The sequence below is a fragment of the Rhinopithecus bieti genome, unplaced genomic scaffold, assembly GCF_001698545.2.
Source record: "Rhinopithecus bieti isolate Rb0 unplaced genomic scaffold, ASM169854v2 scaffold_74731, whole genome shotgun sequence".
In the NCBI taxonomy this organism is placed as follows: Eukaryota; Metazoa; Chordata; class Mammalia; order Primates; family Cercopithecidae; genus Rhinopithecus; species Rhinopithecus bieti.
Genome location: NW_016827918.1, coordinates 115558 through 139647, shown reverse-complemented (window position 1 = coordinate 139647; position 24090 = coordinate 115558). Strand labels below are relative to the sequence as shown.

General features: G+C 41.2%; 1 protein-coding gene across 1 annotated transcript in view; it reads left to right on the top strand.

Moving 5' to 3' along the window:
- Positions 1-24090, top strand: part of LOC108523526 (myomegalin-like) — a 122523-nt gene that overhangs the window by 26260 nt on the left and 72173 nt on the right. The window contains exon 2 of the mRNA XM_017864164.1: positions 22326-22381. Coding sequence (XP_017719653.1) covers positions 22326-22381 — 56 coding nt within the window. The remainder of the gene's footprint in view (positions 1-22325; positions 22382-24090) is intronic.

The following is a 24090-nucleotide window of genomic DNA, read 5'->3' as shown; positions in this document are numbered from 1 at the left end:
GTCATTGCCATTTGTTTTCAGTTCTGTTATAGCAGAAGTCCACTTTCAGATACCAAATTTAGTTCCAGTTATCTATTGTTACTTAGTAAACTACTCCAAAACTTAGCACAATCAACAATTTATTGTATCTCATCATTTTGGTAATCAATAATTCTAGCATGGTTCAGCAGGGCAAATGTATTCCATAGTGGTCACAGTTAGGGTTGCTCAGTTGTGTGCAGCTGATGGAAGGCTGCTTCACACATAATGCCTGGCACCCTGATGGGAACTGCTGGTCGTTGGGCTCAGCTAGGCCCTTCCCCTTGTCATGTGGTCTCATGGCCTCTGCACATGGTTTCTCTAGCATGGTAGTTTGACTTATCCAGCAGCTTAGACCTTAGAAGACATGTCCCAAGAGTCTCACATGGAAACTACAAGGCTTCTTACTTACCTAGCCTGGACAGTCAGACATCTCTTCTACTGTATTCTATTAGTCAAGCAAGTCTCTAAGGTAGCCCATATTAAAGGAAGGGGAATTAGATTCCACCTCTCAGTGGGAGAAGTAGGAAGTAAGTTGTGGTCATCTTTAATCTACTACAGACACTGTATCCTTGATCTCAGAATGATTCCTCTTTGTTTGGAAAGGACATTTGTTTTTTAAACCCAAGGTTAAAGAGACAGATGTGGAGCTGTGATGGATCAGGAAGACATCATGTTCTGACTAACCAAGTGATCACAGGGATCACTGAAGTGACTGATGTTGCAGACATACTGTCCTCCTATCCAAGTGCCCAGCGAATGTTAAGTGTCAAACTCAAGGAAGCAGTACGCAAAATGGTTAGGCAGGCCATTCTGAAACAAAACCGATTGGTTTTAAATCTCAGGTTTGCCATCTGTCAGCTTTGTGAATGTAGGCAATATAATTTACCTCCCTGTGCTCCACATTAGTCATTTGTAAAGTAGACATTAACTAGAGCCTACCTCAAAAGACTGCTGCGAGGATGAAAGGAGTTAGTACACATAAAATTTTAGAGGAGGATCTGGCAAAATATATTAGATATAGTTATTTTTATTATTGATGTACAGATTATGCAGTAAACTATATCAACATCAATAGTCCTTTTTACCCAGAAGCAAGTTGGAGAGAAGAAAAGGAAAATAAATTTTAAAAACTGAATGAAAGGTAAAAGTATCATTGGAATATTTGGAGTTGACTGTAAAGACGGTGACACCTTCTGATTTTTTGTCCCTTATCATTAATTCAGGTATTCCCTGAAGCACAATCAGTTGACCAAACTAAGAGCAGTGCCCTCAGGAAAGAATAAAATGAATAGTTTAAATTATCAGCATCATTTACCCGGGTTATTTGAGTTCCAAGCCAGAAAATTGAGAGCAGACACACACATAACAATCCTCAGTTGCAAAATGGGAATAAAAAGCAATGTGTTGGGATAGGCCAGATTATGCTCTAGTAATAAATAATCCCCAAATCTCAGTAACTTAATACAACAAAAATGAATTTCTTGCTCATTCTACATGTTCACTTAGGGTTAGCAGGAAGGCTCTGACTATCACAGTAACTCCGAGATCTAGGTTGATGAAAGCTTCATCTTAGCGTGTTTTGATCTTCAAGGATCAATAAAACAGTGGAAACTGAAAAGGGCCAGTTATGTACTAGCTCTTAAAAACGTCTGCGTTCTTCCTAGAAGTGACCACATGAGACTTCCTGTCACGTTTCAGCCAACGAAACAAGCTACATTTCATTGTTCAAAAGCCATAGCTAAGTTAAAATAGGATGAGGAAGAATAAAGTTACCATGTATCTGCAAGGAGAAAAGCTTAACGAAAAGCCAAAAAGCACTACATACAGTGACTGGTAGATTGCATTATTGTTCCATAAATATTTACTCTCCCCTCCTGCACTCTGTGGGCAGACTGCACTTTTCTGCACCAATGACTTTGGACTTGGCCATATTACTTACTTTGGTGAATGGAAAATGGCAGAAGCGAGAGTGTGCCAGTTCTGATTAGAGACTTTAACAGACATCATGAGTCTCTGCCAACTCTCTTGCACTCCTGCACTCTGCCATGAAAATGACAGACTTAAACCAATCCATACCTAAACTATAGATCCTTGAGGGAGAAATGGATGTATGTTGTATAATACTGAGATTGGGGAGTTCTTTGTTAAGCAGCATTGTTTCAGCAAAAAGATGACTGATACAGTGACTCGGCACAAGGATTTCATGAGACTAGCTACTACAGATATGATTTGCAAGAAAGGATATGAAATAAGATCTTACTAGCTAGTATTCTAAGAAATGTAAAGCAAAATGAGATGGTGTTGCATTATTTATACACTAGCTAGATATAGAACTAAAATGTAACTATCCAATTATTTACAAATTAAATAAGAAAAAAAGGAGAATTTCTAGTGCTTTTGAGGCTAAGATAATAATATTAGGAAGTCTTTTTATCCCAGGAAAATCATCTTTAGTCCATTCCTGCTGCTATAACAAAATAGCTTAGACTCGATAATTTGTAAATAATATAAATTTATTTCTCACAGTTCTGAAGGCTGGGCCAAGATCAAGGTGCTAGCAGATTCAGTGTCTGGAAGAGCCTGCTCTCTGCTCCCAAGATGGCTCCTTGTTGCCACAGACGCTGTGTCCTCACATGGCTGGAGGGACAGAGGACGACAGGGACCAGAGTAATCCCTTCAACCTCTTTTATAAGAGCACTAACCCCATTCATGAGAGTGGAGCGCTCATGCCTTACCACGTCCTAAAAGGCCCCACCTTGTAATACTATCACACTCTGTATTAAGTACCAATGTATGAATTTTGAAGGCATACATACATTCAAACCATAGCGTAATTCAAAAAAGTAGAATGATAAAGGCAGAAAGCTCTTCATTAAGTCATTATTTATAACAGTCTAATATCAGAAATAGCATAACTATGCAATAATAGCATATTTTAAGTAACCTATGGTTCTACTAATACTATAAAATATTGTACAATCATTAGAATAATAACTATGAACTTTCCCTAACAACATGGACAAATATTTACTAAGTGAAAGAAGGAGAATATAAACATATACCTAAGCTGTAATCATAATTATGTAAATATATATTTAATATATAGATAATAACTAAAGGTAATTTGGAGAAATTTAAACATTTGTGCTGTAGCAGTGGTTAGATGGGTGAATATTTTTCTTCTGAAATCTAATGCAAAAAATTGTTCTTTTGACAATAAGTATAATTTTTAAAACAACAGAGAAATTTCTCAAGAAGATACCCATGTGTGTAAGAAAGAGTTGGTGTTTGGATTAAAAGATGCATTTTTTAAAGAGTGGAAAAAAATGTTACACATTTTTAATCTTGAAGATCCCTGAGTATTCTGAGTAATCTATATACCTTTCTGTATTTTCAAATGTTTTACAATGAATGTTTATAAACTTTTGAAAAAAGTTATTTTAAAAATACATGAGCATATATTCTAGCATCACTTCTGAGACCCCACAGCTCACCTAGTTAGTGCTACCATTTCTTGAATACAATGCATAGCTGCCTGTAGACAGAGTTCCTCTCCATAACTCGGTAGCCCATAATTTGATTTGAGACAAAGCTAAATATAGCCCCAACTTTGGTATGAAGGATGGAAATCTGACTCTCTCTGCCTTTTTTCCCTCCCATCAGAGGAAACAGGATATTCTTTTCAAGACAGGTGGCCTGTGAGCCTTGTCTGAGATCAAACTGGACCTTGACATTTTTCCTGGTAACATTCTGAGCTCGGGAGCAGTGTGGTCCTACCAATAAATCAAGTGTTGGAGGAGCCTAGACTAGGGGCCTTTTAGACAGTTCTGCTAACCCTTCGAATGTTTTGTTATCCTCCCCTCCCCACCCCTACTTTGTACTAGTATGTAGGGGAGTCAATCCAAGAGATAACAGACAAGATGACAGGTTGCCCCAAGACCACAGACTCCCCACAGTCTCACCAATACCCAGGCATGTCAGGTTCTTCCTGAGTTAAATGCCTAGGAGGCCTGAAAGAATAAATTCATGGTGGAGAAGTCTTGTGGGTCGTATCTTTAGAAATTCAGGGAACATATCTCTGGGGCCATCCAATGGAGAACACAGCCTGTATCAGAACCTTAGCAGAGACTTTGGGCCTTTGTGGGTATCAAATTTATCATCTTTGAAACAAGTACAATGAAATCAACATTGCCACATGTGGGCACTATAAAGCCTTTTGCAAATAAAAAGAAAAGGTCAGGGATAATGCTAATAATAACAGTGATTATGTCATTTAATAAAACGGTCTTATTTGAGAGCTAAAAAGGAGCTTTAGGGTGGCAAGCACTCTAATTATAGTATGTCTGCTTTGTTTAAACCTTGATATATAAGTACATGGTACAGGGCCTGAGGCAATGCCATCTCCAAAGAGCCCTTTTCCATGATCTTAAAACAGTCACAAGGGAGAGTCTAGGTCCTGATGGCTACTGTCTTGAGGCTTTTCTAGTGTTCTGGGAGTCAGGAAGCTTCTCCCTCCTTGAAGCTATTAGTAGAGCCCAGTTGCTGGTGAAATTAAAAACGAGGAGGTAGAATACCCTAAAACAGGAGATGTCTGAGATGCAGGCAGCTAATGAGGCTGTAAGGTTTTGTTGGGATGCTTCCCTTCCTGATGAAGGGTCCTGTCCCTAGATTAATGGTGAAACTGGCATGTCACATCTCTAGGAGCATAGCATCGTGTTCCATGACCACCTAGGGGGTACATCTGCATTCAGCCGGGATTGCTCCTAAACCTTTCTAGACTCCATCTCTGGCTCTGGGGTTACCTGTGGGTGGGGCGATGCAGACACACAGGAAGACCTCCTCTACACATTCTCCCTATAGTTGGTTGATTTTATTCTAAGCCCTTGCCTGGGATGGGCGAGGGACGGGCTTGGTACGGCGTCCTCTAAGCTCTCTGCCCTCTGCCGTCATCATTCATCTGAGCCAGCGAGAGAGGGGCCGGGGAGACGCGAGGGTGGTTCAGGGGGCGTGCAACCTGGGCCGATTCTGCCCCGAGCACACTGGTTGTCGGGAGCCCCGCCTCCGCTCGCGGTTGACAGCTCAGCTGGTGCCGAGCAACTCGTGCCAGCCAGTCGTGTCTCAGCCTGGAGAGTGCGCGCACCGCCGCCCGGGCAGCCGCTGGCTCCAGCCCACGAAACAGCCCCGGGCGCCTCGCCGCTCCGAGCCCAGCCTCCTACTGAGAACAGTCCCTCCCTTGTGCCGGTCGCACGGCTAGCCGCAGGTTCGGCCACGTCAAATCCGTTTTCTAAAAAAGCAGGGAGCAGAGCTCTCTCTTCGTCGCCGACGCAGAAAAAAGGAGCTGGGGAGGAAAAAGCTGCTGCTTTTTGCGCTGGAGATTCGTGGGCAAGGCTTCTCATTTTCCCAGGCTGCTTCACCTCCCAGGTGAGGAGCGCCCTGAGACTAAGGAAAGAGCCTGGAAAATGGAGCAGACCTGGACGAGGTAGGTGGGCTGTTTCCTTCTCGCCGCACTCCGGACTTGGTGGTCCTCCTCCCTCCCCTCCCCCTGCGCCCTTAGGGAGAGGTCGCCCCTCACCACCAGGGCCCCGTGACAGCTTCCCTTTTCTGCCGACTCGCCCTGCCTGGTTCCCAGCCCAGCTCTCTTGGTCCTTCTGCACATGTTCTGTTTTCTGGGGTTTCCCTTGCTTAATGAATCTCCCTTCCACCGAGTCCTGATGTTAAAAATACCCAGGGAGGCTGCCTGGAACTTTCTGTAGAAATGTTTCTCTGTCGTTTGCTTGTTCGTGTGGCCAGAGGGATTCCAGTAGGTCTTCTTGAGAGATATGTTTGATGTGAGATGCTTTGAACAATATCAGGTTTATTCTCACCCTGCCACGTTTTCCTTCTCGGCCTCATCTCTCACTACTCACACAAAGGCAAATGGACTGAGTGAGCAGAGCCCAGTAGTACTCACCTCCACAACCTCCCAAGTTGGAACCCACTTGGGGGAGGAATGGAGAAGGAAAGATATCAGGGCACCCACCCTACACTGCTCAGACTTTACTGAGGCCAGGCAACAGTTGGCTTTTAGGTCAGATTTTGGAGATGGCCTGTGAAACTGCGTTTTCTTCCAGTCCTTCCCCCAATACACTTTAAAATGAAGCCCCATTCTAGGAAAGGTTAAGGATAAGAGACCATGTATTGAAACAAAGACTTCGTTTCTGGTTTTTAGTGGGCGGGAGGGTAGAGAGACTATTCCAGAAGTGTCTCTGTAACAGATAACCTTCCATCTGTAGGATTTAGCTTTGGAGAACTGGGGTGGGGCCAAATGAGCGCTCTGACTCCTGAGAAAGTGAAGACGGTACAAACACAGAAGGTAAATTTGGGGCTTATGCAAAAGACTTGGGTGCTTTTAGTTGATTGTTAAGCTGGACAGGAATGAATGGTATAATGTGAATATTAAAGAAGGGGCAAATTGAAGCTTAGGGTTTGTTGACAGAAGAAGTAGGCTGTCTAGATTCTGTCTAGATCAAAAGTGATGATTCTACTTTTGGCCCCTTTCTGCTCTTCTTGGGCCTCTCCTAGAGGACTGTGCTTAGTTCTGGGCATCATTAGATAAAATAAGCACAATCAAGAGACAGGAGGGAACTCAAAGCCATGCCTTGAGGGATGGCCAAAGGACCCTGGACTCCTGAGTCTGGAAAAATGACGACTGGGAGTGGGGAGGATGTGGTAGCTTCCTTCAAATTTCCGAAGAGCTGTTGGTAGTAGAGGGATTGAATCACTTTGGAATCTCTTAGGAGGACAGGACAACCGATGCAAGCGAGTTGTGGGCAGGCAAGTTATGGCTCAGAGTAAAGAAAAAGCTTTCTGGCCGGGTGCAGTGGCTCATGCCTGTAATCCCAGCACTTTGGGAGACCGAGGCGGACGGATCACCTGAGGTTGGGAGTTCGAGACCAGCCTGACCAACATGGAGAAGCCCCGTCTCTACTGAAATACAAAATTAGCCAGGCGTGGTGGCACATGCCTATAATCCCAGCTACTCGGGAGGCGAGGCAGGAGAATCGCTTGAATCGGGGAGGCGGAGGTTGTGGTGAGCCAAGATCATGGTATTGCACTCCAGCCTGGGCAACAAGAGCGAAACTCCGCCTCAAAAAAAAAGAAAAAGATAAAAGGCCCGGCGCGGTGGTTCACGCCTGTAAATCCCAGCACTTTGGGAGGCCGAGGCGGGCGGATCATGAGGTCAGGAGATGGAGACCATCCTGGCTAACACGGTGAAATCCCGCCTCTACTAAAAAATACAAAAAATTAGCCGGGTGCGGTGGCGGGCGCCTGTAGTCCCAGCTACTCGGGAGGCTGAGGCAGGAGAATGGCGTGAACCCGGGAGGCGGAGCTTGCAGTGAGCCTGATCAAGCCACTGCACTCCAGCCCGGGGAACAGAGTGAGACTCTGTCTCACCAAAAAAAAAAAAAAAAGAAAAAAAAAGAAAAGCTTTCTAACAAGTTAGCTGCCTAGGCAGTAGAGATTGCTGACCCTGGAGTTACTCAGGCAAAGTCTAGATGACGATGGAGCGAGTGAGTGTAATCGCTTTTTTTTTTTTTTTTTTTTTTTTTTTTTGAGAGCAGAGTCTTGCTCTGTCCGCCCAGGCTGGAGTACAGTGGCCGGCACTCAGCTCACTGCACGCTCTTCCTCCTGGGTTTTTGCCTTTCTCCTGCCTCTGCCTCCCGAGTAGCTGGGACTACAGGCGCCCGCCACTTCGCCCGGCTAGTTTTTTGTATTTTTTTTTAGTGGAGACGGGGTTTCACCGTGTTAGCCAGGATGGTCTCGATCTCCTGACCTCGTGATCCGCCCGTCTCGGCCTCCCAAAGTGCTGGCTTGAGCCACCGCGCCCGGCCGTGTATCGGCTTTTGCTCTCTGCCAGTGTTTTTCACACTTGAAGAAAAAAGTATTATTTATTAAGTCCTAAAAATTTTATGTTTACATGTAACAATTTCAGACAAATTCAGAAATGATTTGGAAAATCACAAATTATATATTTACAGTCCAATTAATTTGACAAACTGAGTATACTCACGGGATAGGCATTCAGATAGAGAAAGGGAACATTACCGGCATTCCTGAAGCCCTCCTGATGACTCCAAGGATAACCATTATCCTAATTTTTAACACCATAGAATAATTTTGCCTAGTTTTGAACTTTATGTAAATGAAATTATACACCATTTTTACTCTTTCATATGTGGCTTCTTTCACTCAATCTTTTGCTTTTGGAGTTCTATACTGTTATATGGTATTGTAGTCCATTTGTTCTTGCTTTTAAATAGGCTTCTATTGTGTATAAATATATCAAAATTTATTTGTCCATTCTATTCTTAATAGGCATTTGGGCAATTTCCAGTTTGGAGCTATTATAAACAGTGTTGCTATGAACATTTCTGTACAGGTCTTTTGGTGAACATATGTACAAGTTTCTGTTGAGTAAATAAGTAGAAGTATGATTTCTGGGTAATAGGAAATGCGTGTTCAGATTTAGTAAATACTGCCAGATTGTTTTTTTAAAGAGATTACAAAAGAGATTTCTAAAGAGGGTATCCAAAGGAGGGAACATAGTGAAAAGGTGCTCCATATCACTAGTTATCAGGGAAATGCAAATTAGAACCACAACACCATGCTGCTGTATACATATCAGAATGGCTGAAATTAAAAAGATAGAAAATAGCAAATGCTGGCAAGGTGGGACATTCAGAATGTTCACATTTTTTTTTTAACCTCTACTCACAATAAGTAATATATTTACATTGCAACCAAGTACACTTACATATGTGACAAACAAAGTTTCTTGTAACAATACTTAACTTTACTATGTGTTTTGCTCTCTGGTATTTGCTATTCTATTCTTTTTCTTTAAAAATAAAATGTTGGCTCTGATTCACTGAATTTATTTCTCCACTTCATGGGTCACAGTTGGAAAAATCTTGTAATCACAGATCATGGCTGACATCTCAGATCCTTCCTAACTCAGAGATCAGATTAATTCATAAATACTTATTAAAAGTTTGAGGGCTGGGTGCAATGGCTCATGCCTGTAGTCTCAACACTTTGAGAGGCCAAGACAGGTGGATCACTTGAGGTCAGAAGTTCAGAACCAGACTGGCCAACGTGCTGAAACCCCATCTCTACCAAAAATACAAAAATTAGCCGGGTGTGGTGGCCTGCACCTGTAGTCCCAGCTACTTAGGAGCCTGAGGCAGGAGAATCCCTTGAACCCAGGAGGCTGAGGTTGCAGTGAGCTGAGATTGCACCACTGCACTCCAGCCTGGGTGACACAGTGAGATTCTGTCTCAAAATAAACAAACAAATAAATAAATAAATAAATAAATTTTGAGAGCCCCAAACAGGCCAGACTCTGTGCTAGATGCTAAGAATAAAACAATGAATGCAATGAATGAGACTGGGTCTCTGCCTTTGAAGGCTTTACATTCTCATCATCTGTAATTTTTTTAATAGACACTAAGGCAGAGATATGCACTGTCTGCTCTGGGTACACGGTGGATAGGGGATTGAAAGAATAAAAATTAACCATAATTGATAACATTTATTAAGCTTTCATTGTGTGCTAATCCCTATTCACCTAATCCTTACAACCCTATGAGGTAAATGTTACATTTATTTTTAAGAAAATCAAATTGAGCTTTAGAAAGATTAAATAATTTGCCCAGAGTGACACACACAGCTGAGAAATAAATATAGCCTTGAACTGTTTAGTTCCAAAATCTATGCTTTTATTTTAGTAGAGTTTTGTAGGTGACTCAGTTTATGACTTGTTTCTGAAGCTAGCTACTTGCTCAATTTACCCACAAAGGACAAGGTGCTTTGTATTTTAGTTCTCAAAGTTAGATATGCTCTACTCCTAGCTACACATCATCTGCCCCTCTACAGCTCAATGGAAAGGTCCCCCCTACCCGCTGGGGCTGTTACCTGACTGTTGCTAAACTCACTGGTTAAATCAATTGGACAGAGCATGGTTGGCTCTAGAGTAGCAAATTTTCTATGAATATACTGGCCTTACAAAAAGCTGATTTGGTCACCAGCTTTCAGTCTTATTTCCATGAACAGGGCGAGGGTTGTCAAAAGAATAAGCTCATGGAGCTGATGAAGAACTTGATTGATGATGAGGGGAGGTTTTCCCACCCGGCAGGGCCAGTGTCAACCAGGCAAGCAGCTTCTATTGCTCTAAATTTTTAGCATGCACCTGTCTGGACTAGCAACTCCCTACACCTTCTGCTTTAAAGATTATCAGCATTTCAGGATTACTGTTTGTATTAATTTCCTATTGCTGGTGTAACAAATCACCACAAACTTTTTTTTTTTTTTTTTTTCCTTTTGTTGGTGTAAAAAACCCCCCAAACTTTTTTTTTTTTTTTTTTTTTTTTAGGTGGAGTCTCACTCTGTCGCCCAGGCTGGAGTGCAGTGGTGCGACCTTGGCTCACTGCAACCTCTGCCTCCCAGGTTCAAGGGATTCTCCTGCCTCAGTTTCCCAAGTAGCTAGGGTTACAGGCACATGGCACCACACCCAGCTAATTTTTGTATTGTTAGTAGAGACGGGGTTTCACCATGTTGGCCTGGCTAGTCTCAAACTCCTGACCTCAAGTGATCCACCCACCTCGGCCTCCCAAAGTGCTGGGATTACAGGTGTGAGTCACTGCCCCCGGCCAAATCACCACAAACTTAGTGGCTTAAAACAACACAAATGTACTGCCTTAAAGTTCTGGAGGTCAGAAGTCTGAACTTTGGTCTTCTAGGTTAAAACCAAGGTGTCAGCAGGACTGTGCTCCTTCTAGAAGCTCTGAAGGCGAATTTATTCCTTGCCCTTCACAGCTTCTAGAGACTGCCCACATTCTGGGTTCATAGCCCCTTCCAGCAATGCTGTCACTGGCCTCTGCTTCTATCATCACATCTCCTTTGCTCATTCTGACCCTCCAGTGTCCTTCTTACTAGGACTCTTATGATTACATTGGACCCAACCAGATAATCCAGGATAATCTCCTCATCTCAAAATCTTTAATCATATCTGCAAAGCCCTCTTTTGCTATGGAAAGTGGCATATACACAGGATCTGGGGATTAGGAATGTGGACATTCTTATAAGGCCATTATTTTAGCCTACCACATCGTTCAATGCTGAAAAAATCATTACTAATTCTCTTCCCCATTTCAGTGGAAATGTTCTGGTTTCTAGCATATGGGAAAGCTGAATAAATGTCAGATGAATCATATATGAATCTTATACAACTTCCCCGAACACATAACTCAAGAAAAGAGTGAACTAGAAATGTTTAAGGGCAAGCTGTAAGACCGAAGTTTAGAAAAGGAAAGCAAATTAGTCTGTTTTGTTTTGTTTTCTATGACCCTGCAATTTGATTTAATAAAATGCAAGCATTAATTGCATTTGCCTGCTGTATCTGTGAAAATTTGGAAAATGGAAGTAACATTCAAGAAAAGTAATGATCTGGTTTCAAAATTTAAGAATTTTGACTTTGTTTCTTTTCTGAAGTACAGCCTCCAAGCAAGACAAGGTGTCCGTTTACCACAGCTATATTGTACTTAACAGATCTCCATTGATAGCTTATTTGAATTTGTTTTTCTCTGTATAAATCTTTAGCCTAGAGGAATCAGGGACATTTACTTTTCTTTCAATTCATGGTGAGTTAGTAGAGAGTCCTGTTTACAAAGACATAGTTACAACCAGAGATATATGGCCACTGAAGTTAAAGTGGTTAAGTGATTTGCCGGCGTTCACACAACTAGTATGTGTTGTATGAAGGCCTAGTTAATTCCAATATCTTTACTTATTATGGTGCTGGTGCTTTGCATGTAACACTTCATATTAGGAAAATGCTTGTTTTCATAATTCTATTATTGAAACATCTTTGGAAGTTGAATTTCCTGTTTAATATTCAGCACTGCTAGCAACTAATTATCTGAATTTTAAGAAGGAAATTCTGCCTTGGCAACTCTGGTATACTTTTAAATGGGCCTATACTTGGATTTTGGCTTGGGGAATTTGCCAGAATCAGTGGTTTCACTCCTACTTGCTTATTTTCCACATACTAGATCAGTCTGGACCTGACTTCCCCAACCCCCATTTCTTTCAGCTACATGCTAGGACTATGTTTAAAATACCTAAAGACTGGGAAGGTGTTGTTTTTGTCTCAGAGAGGATAAGTGACTGCTTATGGTGCCCTCCCCATCCTGGGAGGCTCACCTGACTGTGGCTGAGGGATCATATTTTCAAGGCTAGGTGGAGTTTCCATCCATTCAGTGGATGCCCCAGGACACTACTCTTATTGAAATCTACCCCCATTTTATAAATAAAATTCCAAACTGGGCTCAAAACATTCCACAAGTTGTCTCTGGCAAAAAGTCAAATAGCATTTAAAGTTAGAAGAAAGTCCAGAATACAAGAGATGTCATAATGATCCAAGGTGGCTCTATGTGATTCTATTTTAAAACACTCAAATGCACTGAGGACTTGTTTTCCTCTGTCTCAGAGCATTTTCTGAATTCTGTGGCCAGCGAGACAAGCATGATCTGAATTTCTTTTTTCTGAACCCTTATGGCTAAAGTGCTAAATTAGTCGTAGACTATTTATAATAAATTGTATAATAATGTTTTATTTTCATAGCACTTTCAGAGCCTGTGATTCATCTTTCCTTAATCTGTCTCATTATCTTCAGTCCTTTTCTGCTTGTTACATTCCACAGAAATGTCTTTCTTTCTTGTTTTTTCCAAGGCCAGTGAGGGAAGAGGTAACTTGCAACTAGTGTCTTCTTATCGTGGTCATGGTGAAAAGGGTGTAAAGAAACAATAACTTCTGATATATAGAAAGCATTGACTGGCCAGGTGCCTTGGCTCTCACCTGTAATCCCAGCAGTTTGGGAGGCCAAGGTGGGAGGATCACTTGAGGTCAGGAGTTTGAGACCAGCCTGGCCAACACGTTGAATCCCCATCTCTACTAAAAATACAAAAATTAGTGGGCATGGTGGGGGGTGCCTATAATCCCAGCTACTTGGGATGCTGAGGCATGAGAATCGCTTGAACCCAGGTGACAGAGGTTGCAGTGAGCGGAGATCACGCCAGTGCACTCCAGCCTGCATGACAGAGCAAGACTCTGTCAGAAAAAAAGAAAAGAAAAGAAAAGAAAGCATTGACTGACAAAGAAAATTGAATAATTTCTAGCATTTCACACAATTTAAGAATGAATTTATTTTCCATTTCACAATGTGGTATATTATTATTCATAATGTAGAATAACATGCGTGGATTTACAATATCTTTAAATCATTACCCTATCCCAAAGCATGTAGACTTCCAATTTTTAACTATTACAAATAATACTTGATAAATATCTAGGTGCATAAAGCATCTTCTTCCACAGCATTATTTTTTGAATGATAGATGTTCAGAAGTAGAATAACTGTGTCAACATTTCCAGTTCTTGAAAGTACATTGCAAATTTCTTAAAGTTATAGTCTCATAAGAAGGATATTTCATTCAATTTAAATCTCTTTTTCAAGACGTGAATCCCTGTATTGTAAAGGGGGAAACTGAGGCACACTGACATAGAGTGACAAACCCAGGTGAAACAATAGCTCCATTTCCAACTTTTACCCTTCTCTAGGGTAAAATGCTTCACTATTGCTGTTAATCTCTATTACTATCCTGAAATATTTCCTGAAATGATAATAAACAGAAAATTTTAACATAAGAAAGTAAAAGGTAGATGTAAATTACATCAAAACTATATATACCTATTAGGATGTCTATTACAAGGAAAGAGAAAAGAGAAAATAGATGCCGTGTTTGGTTAGGGGATTATGGGGAACATCCTTTATATGCTGCTTTTAACCTAAGTCAACACAGGTTTTTATTGCAGGAAGAAGTTCACATTTGTGTCTACCAAATGACAACATGTAAAGTTTGGAATGTAGTTGGTTTTAGGTTTCTCTGTGTATTACTTGGAGGTTTTCTTTGTATTACTTTCTTGTATTACTTGGAGATTTTCAGGTTATTGGCAACACAGGAGCAGCATTATTGCCAGCAGACCCAGGGAGCCAGTTGTAGAGTTGTTGTGACTTAAATTACCCTGAGCTAAAATTATTATGAGTGGGCCTTAATAGGCCAGTTGTTCCCACCTACACATCTAGCCTTGCCTTTGCTGGGATAACTTTGTGTACCCTTCAGAGTTTAGATTCAGAAGCAACTCCTTTTGGAATTATTTTTAGAACCTAGGTCTGGGTGTTTTCTGTAGCCAGAACACTCTCTGCCTACTCTGTTGTAGCATGTAGCTAGTTGGTTAACTTGATATTTTCCATACTCCAAGTTTATCGGCAGAATAGAATGTTTTTGTCTGTAAGTCTTCAGCATCTAACATTGTTTCTAGCACTTAGAAGGTCATCTATTAAGAGCTTTCCAGAGAACATTCCCCAAAAGGCTGATGGGAATATCTGTTTGGTGGGTATCTCCTTATTGTAGAATGGATACAGCAGGTTATCAAAGCTTGAGGCCACTAAACATTCAGATTGTATTTATCATTGTTTAAGAAATATGCATCTTGTTTCCTCACTTATGGGAAACGCAAGAAAAAAGAAAAACGAAAGAAAGACAAAGAAAGAAAGAAAGAAAGAAAGAAAGAAAGAAAGAAAGAAAGAAAGAAAGAGAGAGAGAAAGAAATATGCATCAAATTCCTATGATCTAGACTTCTTTAATGCTGGACAGATGATAGTGAATGATCTAAAAACCCTCCCTTCCAGAAACTGACATTCTAGAGGGGTCACTAGGCATCCACATATTTCATGGTTATACCTTGACTTGACAGTGCCTTAACTCAAATTCACTTCAGTATGCTATAAGCACAGCCATCTTTTGTAGCTCATCTTTCTTCCAGATTTTCCACCCTTAGGATCGCTAATGCTGAAATCATACTTTTTGACTACAGATCAAGTCCCCCACTTCCTCATTCTTTCTGAATGTTGTTTATCTCGTCATGTATTCCAGTTCCTCAACTCTCTGTATCTTCCAAGCCATCTGTTCTTTATTCACCTCCATACTGAACCTAGACGTCAGGGTCAGCTCTTTGAATCATGTTCTCAACGCTGCTTTAGAATCTCTCACTGCCTTAACAATCTCCCAGCTTGGTAACCCTTAGTCAATTTTATTTTAAAATCCTAGAGGATTCTATGAGTGTTGCTTTAGTATGTTATAAAACCATACTGAGAAGAAAGACTCTAGATTCATTCTTGCTAATCCTCAACAGGTCTATAATGCTGCTGAGAAATTCTCCTCCTCCTCCCACCTGCCTCTTTCCCCTGCTCCTCCTTCCCTGACTCTCTTCCTCTAAAAATGTATTCCTCACAACCTTTGATTTCCGTAGCGTAAATAAAAGCAAGATGAAAAACTGTATGTTCAATAATATTTCTATTTGCAGAATTCACACAGGCAAATAAACTGAAGAACAACTAAAGTAAATACATAAAATCTTTATCAATGTTGCCTTTAGTTGGTAGGATTTTAAAAATTATTTATATTTTCTCTGTACACTTTTCTGTTTCCCAAAATTTCTACAAGAGTCATGTAATTCTTTTAAAATCATTTAAAGTAGACATTGTAAAGAAAATAAACTGAAAAATTATGTGAATATAAAAGTAGGTGGAAAGGGGGAAAAAATCACCTGTTTCTTAACATTCAGTCTAGGGGTCTAGAAAGATTGAGCCAACTGCAATATACTCCAGTGCCTTGTGGATATTAATTGTTAATGAAAACAGGATTGCAAGGTGCATTGCCAGGACCAAAAGCAAAATGCGAAAGGTAAGTTTCAGAGGTGGGTGGAGACACGATACGCCATCCCTGAGTGATGTGACTGAATCCAAAGCAGGTTATTTTCATGTCTCTTTTGAAAGAGTGATATCTGTGTCTTGGCTGATGCAGGGGAGGTAGAGGAAAATTTATTAGATATTTGGATATGTGATGACATCAGAAGGCAAAGTGAAGAAAAATAATTACTTACTTATTAAGGGGTTTCTCTGAACCTTGATGAATAGCATCAAGAAAGTAATGTTAGTTTCCTTATTTTCTTTAGGATGAAGACTTAGTGCAGGACCAAAACCAAAACAAAACAAAGATCCTAAAGCTTAAAGAAATTGTTGTGGATGCACAATGATTTTGTAGCTCACTGTAGCTATTGTGGACTTAGCACTCCACAAAACAGCCTCTCAGAGTGATGGTCACTGTCAGTGAATAGACTTTGAGTGAAGGGTGTAATTGCAGCCTGTACTGAAACAAAGTGGATGTTTCTGTATCAGTGCCAATTCAGCCCACACTTAGTCAGCATGCAGAAGGAGGCTCACCATGATGCTCTCTCTGCTCTGGGGGCTTTGCCAATTAAGCATCCTCACTTGCAGAGGTTATAATGATAGGTCTTGAGATGAGAAAAAATGATAATCTCACTGTATTATATAATAGTCTCAACGTTCTGCATCTGGGCCTTTTACCCTATTTGCATCTGAATATGTGTTTTTGCAATTCTGGTGCCACATTGTGGGGAGGGTATGTGGCAACATTTGGAACACAGAAAATATATCCAGTGTCTCTCCTTGGCAAGAGAGAAAAAAAAAATCTGAGAAGTCTCAGAGCTTGTTCACTAATGCCTTTTCCACTTTGATTGTTTCTGTTTCCACCACCTTTCCTGCCTTTCAGTTTATTCTCTTAGGTAGGGACAATGCCAAGCGTTATCACAGGAGGGCCTAGAGAAAGGTGTAAATATTCTGAAAAAAGTGGGTTAGAGATAGAGAAGTATAAAATGATGGATGACTCACTTTTCACGATAGGACCTATATAAAAAGTCACACTAGCCACTTCCCTTTTGGGATTTTAATTATTTTGTTACATGACATCTGTTACACCAGTACTCAAATACTCAAGTGTAAGCTGTGCCCATCAGGGATAAGTTGATAGTCAAAGAAAAAAATTTGTGTCAGGGTTTGAGACAAAAATTCCATCTCATTAGTAGAGCAAACCAGTCCACCCTTCCTTTCGCCTCAGCTTCTCAGGGGTCAGTTCCCTGGAGTCAACGCAAGTACAAAGGAGGTTCCCAGTAAATGTGTGGTTAGAAATAGGGCGTATTGGGAAGAGTAAAAGTTTGGAGTCAAATAGATACAGTTTTCAAGTTCAGGCTCTGACACTAGCTAGATGTGTGATCTTGGGCAAATTACTTTATCCTTCCAAGTCCCTTGTTTCCTCATCTGTAAACAGGGATAACAGTACCTGCTTCACAGGATTCTATGACGACTGAATGAACTGATTCCTAGAAAAGTATCAGGCGTTCAGTAAATTTCAGAGGCAGCATTGGTGGAGTGGTGATGGTTGTCCATGATAATAATATGTTCATTTAGGCCGGGCGCAGTGGCTCACGCCTGTAATCCCAGCACTTTGGAGGCCGAGGCGGGCGGATCATGAGGTCAGAAGATCAAGACCATCCTGGTTAAAACGGTGAAACCCCATCTCTACTAAAAAAATACAAAAAATTAGCTGGGCGTGGTGGCGGGCACCTGTAGTCCCAGCTACTGGGGAGGCTGAGGTAGGAGAATGGCATGAACCCGGGAGGCAGAGCTTGCAATGAGCTGAGATCGGGCCACTGCACTCCAGCCTGGGCGACAAGCGAGACTCTGTCTTAAATAATAATAATAATAATAATAATAATAATAATATTAATAATAGTATGTTCATTTAATACAAGATTAGTATTGAGAAAAATTCCAGTGCGAGAAAACCTTTGGAATTGTAAAGTTATGCACCAGCAGTCCAGAAATTAACTGTAGATGTCTTTGTTTTTAAGTTGACACTATTTCTGAAATCTTACCATTTATAAATTGTCAGGGCCAGAGCTTCACATATTAAAAAATAGGCCACAGTTCCTCTCATTCTGACCCTTTTGTGTTTGCCATAGTTGAATATAGCTGTAAATTAAAAATAGGAAAAGTGGATCTTGGAACATTTGAAAGATTTATTCAGTTTGAAACAGAAACCAGCAACTCATGTTAAATAAGCTCCAAGAATATGGGAATTGGAACAGAATCTGTGTTTGGTTCAATGCCTACTCCTGTGAGGACCCCAAGGAAGAGCAAACTTCAGCAGTCTTGCTGTCATGCCACATGCCCCTCACTGTTTGAGAGGCCACGCCGAACCGAATCATTTCCAGAGTTCATCTTTTATCAAGGTCATTTATTAGGAAGAATAATGTAAATTAACTAAAAATACACTATTCAAGCTTTTTAAAAATAAGAATTAGCCTTTTGGTAAAATAGGAAAAGAAAAAAAGGGGAGGATGCTCAGTATATTTTCTACCACTCTAAACTTGCGGCCTTTTCACTTCTCTGGGTTCTTTTCTAGTTTGTTTCTATGGGTATTTTCACGGTGTTGCAAATCTTAGCCCCTTTCTTGCTGAAATTATTTTAAATCATTTTGGGGGCTTCTAAGCTATAGTGTTTGAGGAGGGAGGTGCAAATGAAGAAACAGTTTCACCCTTGGCTTTCCTTCATATTTCCACCTGAGGGTGAGCGCTTGGGCAGGAAGGCTTGAGGTGGGGGAAAGGTAAACAGGCAGTTGGAAGATGTCCTAGGAGGCAGTTTAGGGCTCCTCAGGCTGGGGCAGGAAGATGGAGGGGTTGTTGTGAAGGGGAAAACAAAATGAAAGCCCCCTGAATACACCGTTCATTTTCCTGTCATTGGGTCTTTGTTACGTTTCCTTGTGTATTTACACCCATTCTTTAAGACCTAGATTTGGTGTTCTCTGTTTTCTGTAAATTTCCTAGACCGCCCCCCGCCCCCGACCACCTTGCCCCGGCCCACTCCCCACCAGGACAAAATTAATTGCTATCTTATTTATGTTCTGAAATCTCTGTTAAATCTAATTTTTCTAATAATTATCTCTCTGAATCATGCGCCTGCTTCCCTCAATAGATTCTGAGTACTGGGACCACAGGGTATATATACTGTGTTTCTTCACTCTGAGCCCCTTCCCTTGGGGAGCATCAGATTCCTTTCTAACTTGTGGAACAGCTGAGTGATCCCCTTTCTCTGGCAATAAGAGAGGGAACTTGAGCTGTTAATAGAGCTAAAGTGATTTCTTAAAAATCTCCTGAGACACTGAGAGTATGCTTATTAACTCAGTACCCATCTAAAGTGACCTCTCTATCCTTCCAGTTATTGATTCATATCAGGCAGGCAGTACGCTCAAAGTGGATGTGGGTGAAGCAGGAAGGGTGAGGTGTCTGGTAGGGCTGATATGTATTGCTATGTTGTAGCTTGCTCTTGACCTATAATGAGTAATCTGCAGAGCAGAGAAGATTGAGTGAGATCATGTCTGGAAGGTACCCTGGATCCTTGGACAGTATTAAAATGGATTTTATGTTTAAGCATCTATTAGAATAGAATTGCATAATTACTGCAAGGAACCTTAGAAATTCATGTCCTTCTTGTATAAATATTAGAGAAAACTAATACCCAGAGAGGTGAAAGTGACATACAAGCCAGTATAGTAGCTTGTCACCACAAATTAATTAATTGTGTGTTGAAGTCAATGGGTTTCTCAAGACTGCGTCTTAAGAAAGCAGAAATGAAATTCTGTCTGTACTTGGTCTGTACTGGGGTAATAGCATCAGAAGCCTGCAAGATGCCAGACAAGTATCATAATTAAGTGAATGAGGGACAACAAGGACAGGGAGTGGCAGGAACTGTGGCAAACTGGAAAACACATCCCTGTCCTGTGTAAAGGGGCAAGTTATCCCCCTGTGTGGGAAGGCAGGCACAGTGTTGGTAGACCCACTCATTTCCCAAGAGCAGTTAGAAATGGGTCAAACTTGTGTGGGCTGAATAAAACATGTCGGATGGGCTGAATTTGGCCTGAGGGTTGACCTTGCTCCTGACAGCAGATGCAGCCACCTTTGTCTGTGGACTAGGCAAAAATGCTCAGTGAATAGCAGCAGCTAAGTATAAATTTTTTCCCCACAAATTTTTTTAAGACATTGTTCTGGTTGATAGTTTTGACATCCTTCTATTTTACCTCCACAGAGGGGAGTGCGTATGTAGTACCTTCCTCTTTGGCATTGTTTACTCTCAGGGAAAGCTTTTAAGGAGGCCTGGAAGAATCACAAGCTAGTGATCTACTTTTAGATACGAAATAATTGTTAGGTGGCATGTGCAGCCCAGTGTGCCCTGTCTGGTATTTTCAGGTCCATCTGGGACTTAACTAAGTGAAGATTTCTGCCAAGATCCAGCCCTGAGACAGGGAAGAAAAAAACCACCAATTTCCAAGCAAATGCCAGATCCTCCTCTGCCTCCCTGTGAATATCTTCTGGTTTTTAAAAAGAGGAGTCCTGTAGGCTGGGCGTGGTGGCTCACTCCTGTAATCTCTGTACTTTGGGAGGCCGAGGCTGGCGGATGATCTGAGGACAGGTGTTCGAGACCAGCCTGACCAACACGGAGAAACCCCGTCTCTACTAAAAATACAAAATTTGCCAGGCATGGTGGCAGGCACCTGTAATCCCAGCTACTAGGGAAGCTGAGGCAGGAGAATCGCTTGAACCTGGGAGGCGGAGGTTGTGGTGAGCCAAGATTGTGCCATTGCACTCCAGCCTGGGCAACAAGAGCAAAACTCTGTCTCAAAAAAAAAAAAAAAAAAAAAAAAGAGAGAGAGAGAGAGAGAGAGAGAAGTCCTCTAAATCTCTGTTTACAGAATTCTTGGGAGCCTCCAAGAGTTTAAAGAATAAGCTATCTATTGAAAGCGTCTTTCTGTAGAGCCATTGCAATAATCTGTTTCTGACTTCCCCGTTAGTCAGTTGTCAAGACAGTAGCTGGCCACCCTTTAAAACATTAGTCACTGAGTCCGTCTTTCTTTTTGATTCATAAGACTCTAGTGGCTAAATGCCTCTCTATGTCCTGAAAGGCTTCAAACAGTCTGTGCCCTCTGCCTAGTCCTCCCATTACTTCCCTGACCTTGCCTCCTACTACTCACCACGTGCTCACTGCGCCCAGCCACTAACTAGTATGCTCCCTCTTATGGGCCTTTGCATTTTATGTTCTCTGCTTAGAAGACTCTTTCCCTAGAGACCTCCATGCCTATCCTCCATGCTTATCCTTGTCTACTGAAAATTGCAATCCCCTCTACCTCCTCCTACCTCCAGCTCTCCCTATCCACATTCCTCACTTTACTTTTTTTTAAATAGCATTTGTTCCCAAGCGCTACTATACAATTTATTTATTTGTCTCCCCTTACTGTAAAAATTCCATGAGTGCAGGTATTTTTGTCTGTTTTGCTCACTGCTACATTTGCGGAGCTTACAACAGTGCCTAAAACATAGCATGGACTTGACAAGTATTTGTTGAATATATTTTGAGATATTGTCCCCTCTCTGCTAGGGTTGGTGGTATTTACTATGCTGAACAGATACACCTCTTGCTACTGAATCATGGTGTTATTAACATTTCCACTCATAAACTTTGTCTGTTTTTCAAGGTTTCTGTGTCAATTCTACTTTCTAAACATATCTTGAATTTTTAAAATTTCTCCTTCGTTAACCCATCACAACTTCCTATTTGGAATATAGACTCTCACCATCCATTTTTGCCCCTCCACAGTCTCACTGTGTAGAGCCAGAATGCAGTTAGCATGACCTATCTAAAATATACATCTGATCATTACCATTCTTTCCTTCATTTAAAATCCTTCATTGGTTTCCCATAGCTTTTCACATTAGACTCAGTAGCCTTACCCCATACCACAGGTCCTGCATGGCTTGGTTGCAGCGTTGGCTTTCTTTGTTCCTCTAACAGGCCAGAGTCCTTTCTGACTCAGGGCCTTTGCTGTTCTCTCATGGTGGAACACTCTCCCACTCCCAGTCTCCCATTCTACACTTGGTTGACATCCTCCCATCTACATTTAAACATTCCTTTCCCTGAGTTTCTCTGAGTCCCTGTGCTAGTTAAGTTCCCTCTGCATTTTCCTTCACAACATTTACTACAATAGTAGTTAATACTTGTGAAATTATTTAATGGCTGGCTCTCATGTACTTATTGAGAACAGGAACTCTTCTGTGGTGTTTGCCTTTGTATCCCCAGCACTTGACACTGTCCCTGATACATAATAGAAGCTTAGTAAATACTTGCAGAGAAATAAATAGAAACAACAAATAGGTAGGTGTCTTCTCCTCGATCCCTGGGATTGGGAGCCTTGTGGGATAGTAACTCATTCATTAATGATGTGTTCTCTCCACAGAGATTATTTTGCAGAGGATGATGGGGAGATGGTACCCAGAACAAGTCACACAGCAGGTAAGGATGCTATGGGCCTTGCCTTGTTAAATTCTTTGTTTCTTTTGTTTATTCATTTGTTTTTCTTTTGAGACAGGGTCTCACTCTCTTACTATGGATGTGGTGCGGTGGTGTGATCATAGCTCACTGCAACCTCAGACTCCTGGGGTCAAGCTGTACTTCCCCCTCAGCCTCCTGAGTAGCTGGGACTACAGATATATGCCTAATTTTTAGTATTTTTTTTTAGAGGGAAGTCTTGCTATGTTGCTCAGGCTGGTTTTGAATGTCTGACCTCAAGCGATACACCCACTTCAGCTTTCCAAAGTGTGTGGGAGAAATTAGCACTTGGCCAATTCTTGGTTTTCTATTGATCATAATTCTCTTGAATTATGACCTCTTTAAATTCATCATGGCAATATCTTCAAACTTTTGTGAATTTCCAAATTTGCACATACTACTGTAGCAATTTCACACTGAGAATTATAAGCTAGATATAATTCTATGTACTGAGAAGCAGCACAGTACAGTAAATCATTACAGATACTTACGTGAATTATTCATACTTTTAATGATTCTGTAATTGCAAGGCTAAACTCACTTGTACAATGATTAAAATAAATTATGTTACTAAAATGAAATCTCTATCTTAATACACCACTAAAATGTGTGTAATAGGCCGGGCACAGTGGCTCAAGCATGTAATCCCAGCACTTTGGGAGGCTGAGGTGGGCATATCACCTGAGATCAGGAGTTCAAGACCAGGCTAGCCAACATGGTGAAACCCCGTCTCTACCAAAAATACAAAAATTAGCTGGACATGGTGGCCCATGCCTGCAATCCCAGCTACACAGGAGGCTGAGGCTGGAGAGTCTCTTGAACCCGGGAGGCAGAGGTTGCAGTGAGCCGAGATCGTGGCACTGCACTCCAGCCTGGGTGATAGACTCGGTCTCAAAAAATAAATAAATAAATAAATAAATAAAATGGGTATAATAATAATGTTAATCTCATACGTGAGATGGAGAAAAGCTTTTAGTACAGAGGCTGTCAAGGAATAAGCACTCAGTATCTTACCTATTGTACTATTAATGTATTCCTAACAACAGCACAATTATTAGTGCACTAACATTAGACAGAGATCTACTTGAATTGCAAAACCAAAGAGAAGATAACATTCTTTTGGGGTCTATTTTTCATAAAACTTTTTTCTCAACCTGAGGGTTTTACTTCCTTGCTAAGTTCTTTGCCTTTTTTGTAACAGCCTGGAAGCACAGATTGCTTATATGCACAATTTGGAAAAAAGTTTTTAATTTGAATAAGTTAAGAATTTCAGAGTCACTTAGAATTAGTATTTGAAATTGTGTGTTAATCCACAAATTCCAAGGGTTACTATGCTCAACATTTTTTTTTTATAATTATTATACTTTAAGTTCTAGGGTACATGTGCATAACGTGCAGGTTTGTTACATATGTATACTTGTGCCATGTTGGTGTGCTGTACCCATCAACTTGTCAGCACCCATCAACTCATCCTTTACATCAGGTATAACTCCCAGTGCAATCCCTCCCCCTCCCCCCTTCCCATGATAGGCCCCGGTGTGTGATATTCCCCTTCCCGAGTCCAAGTGATCTCATTGTTCAGTTCCCACCTATGAGTGAGAACATGCGGTGTTTGGTTTTCTCTTCTTGTGATAGTTTGCTAAGAATGATGGTTTCCAGCTGCATCCATGTCC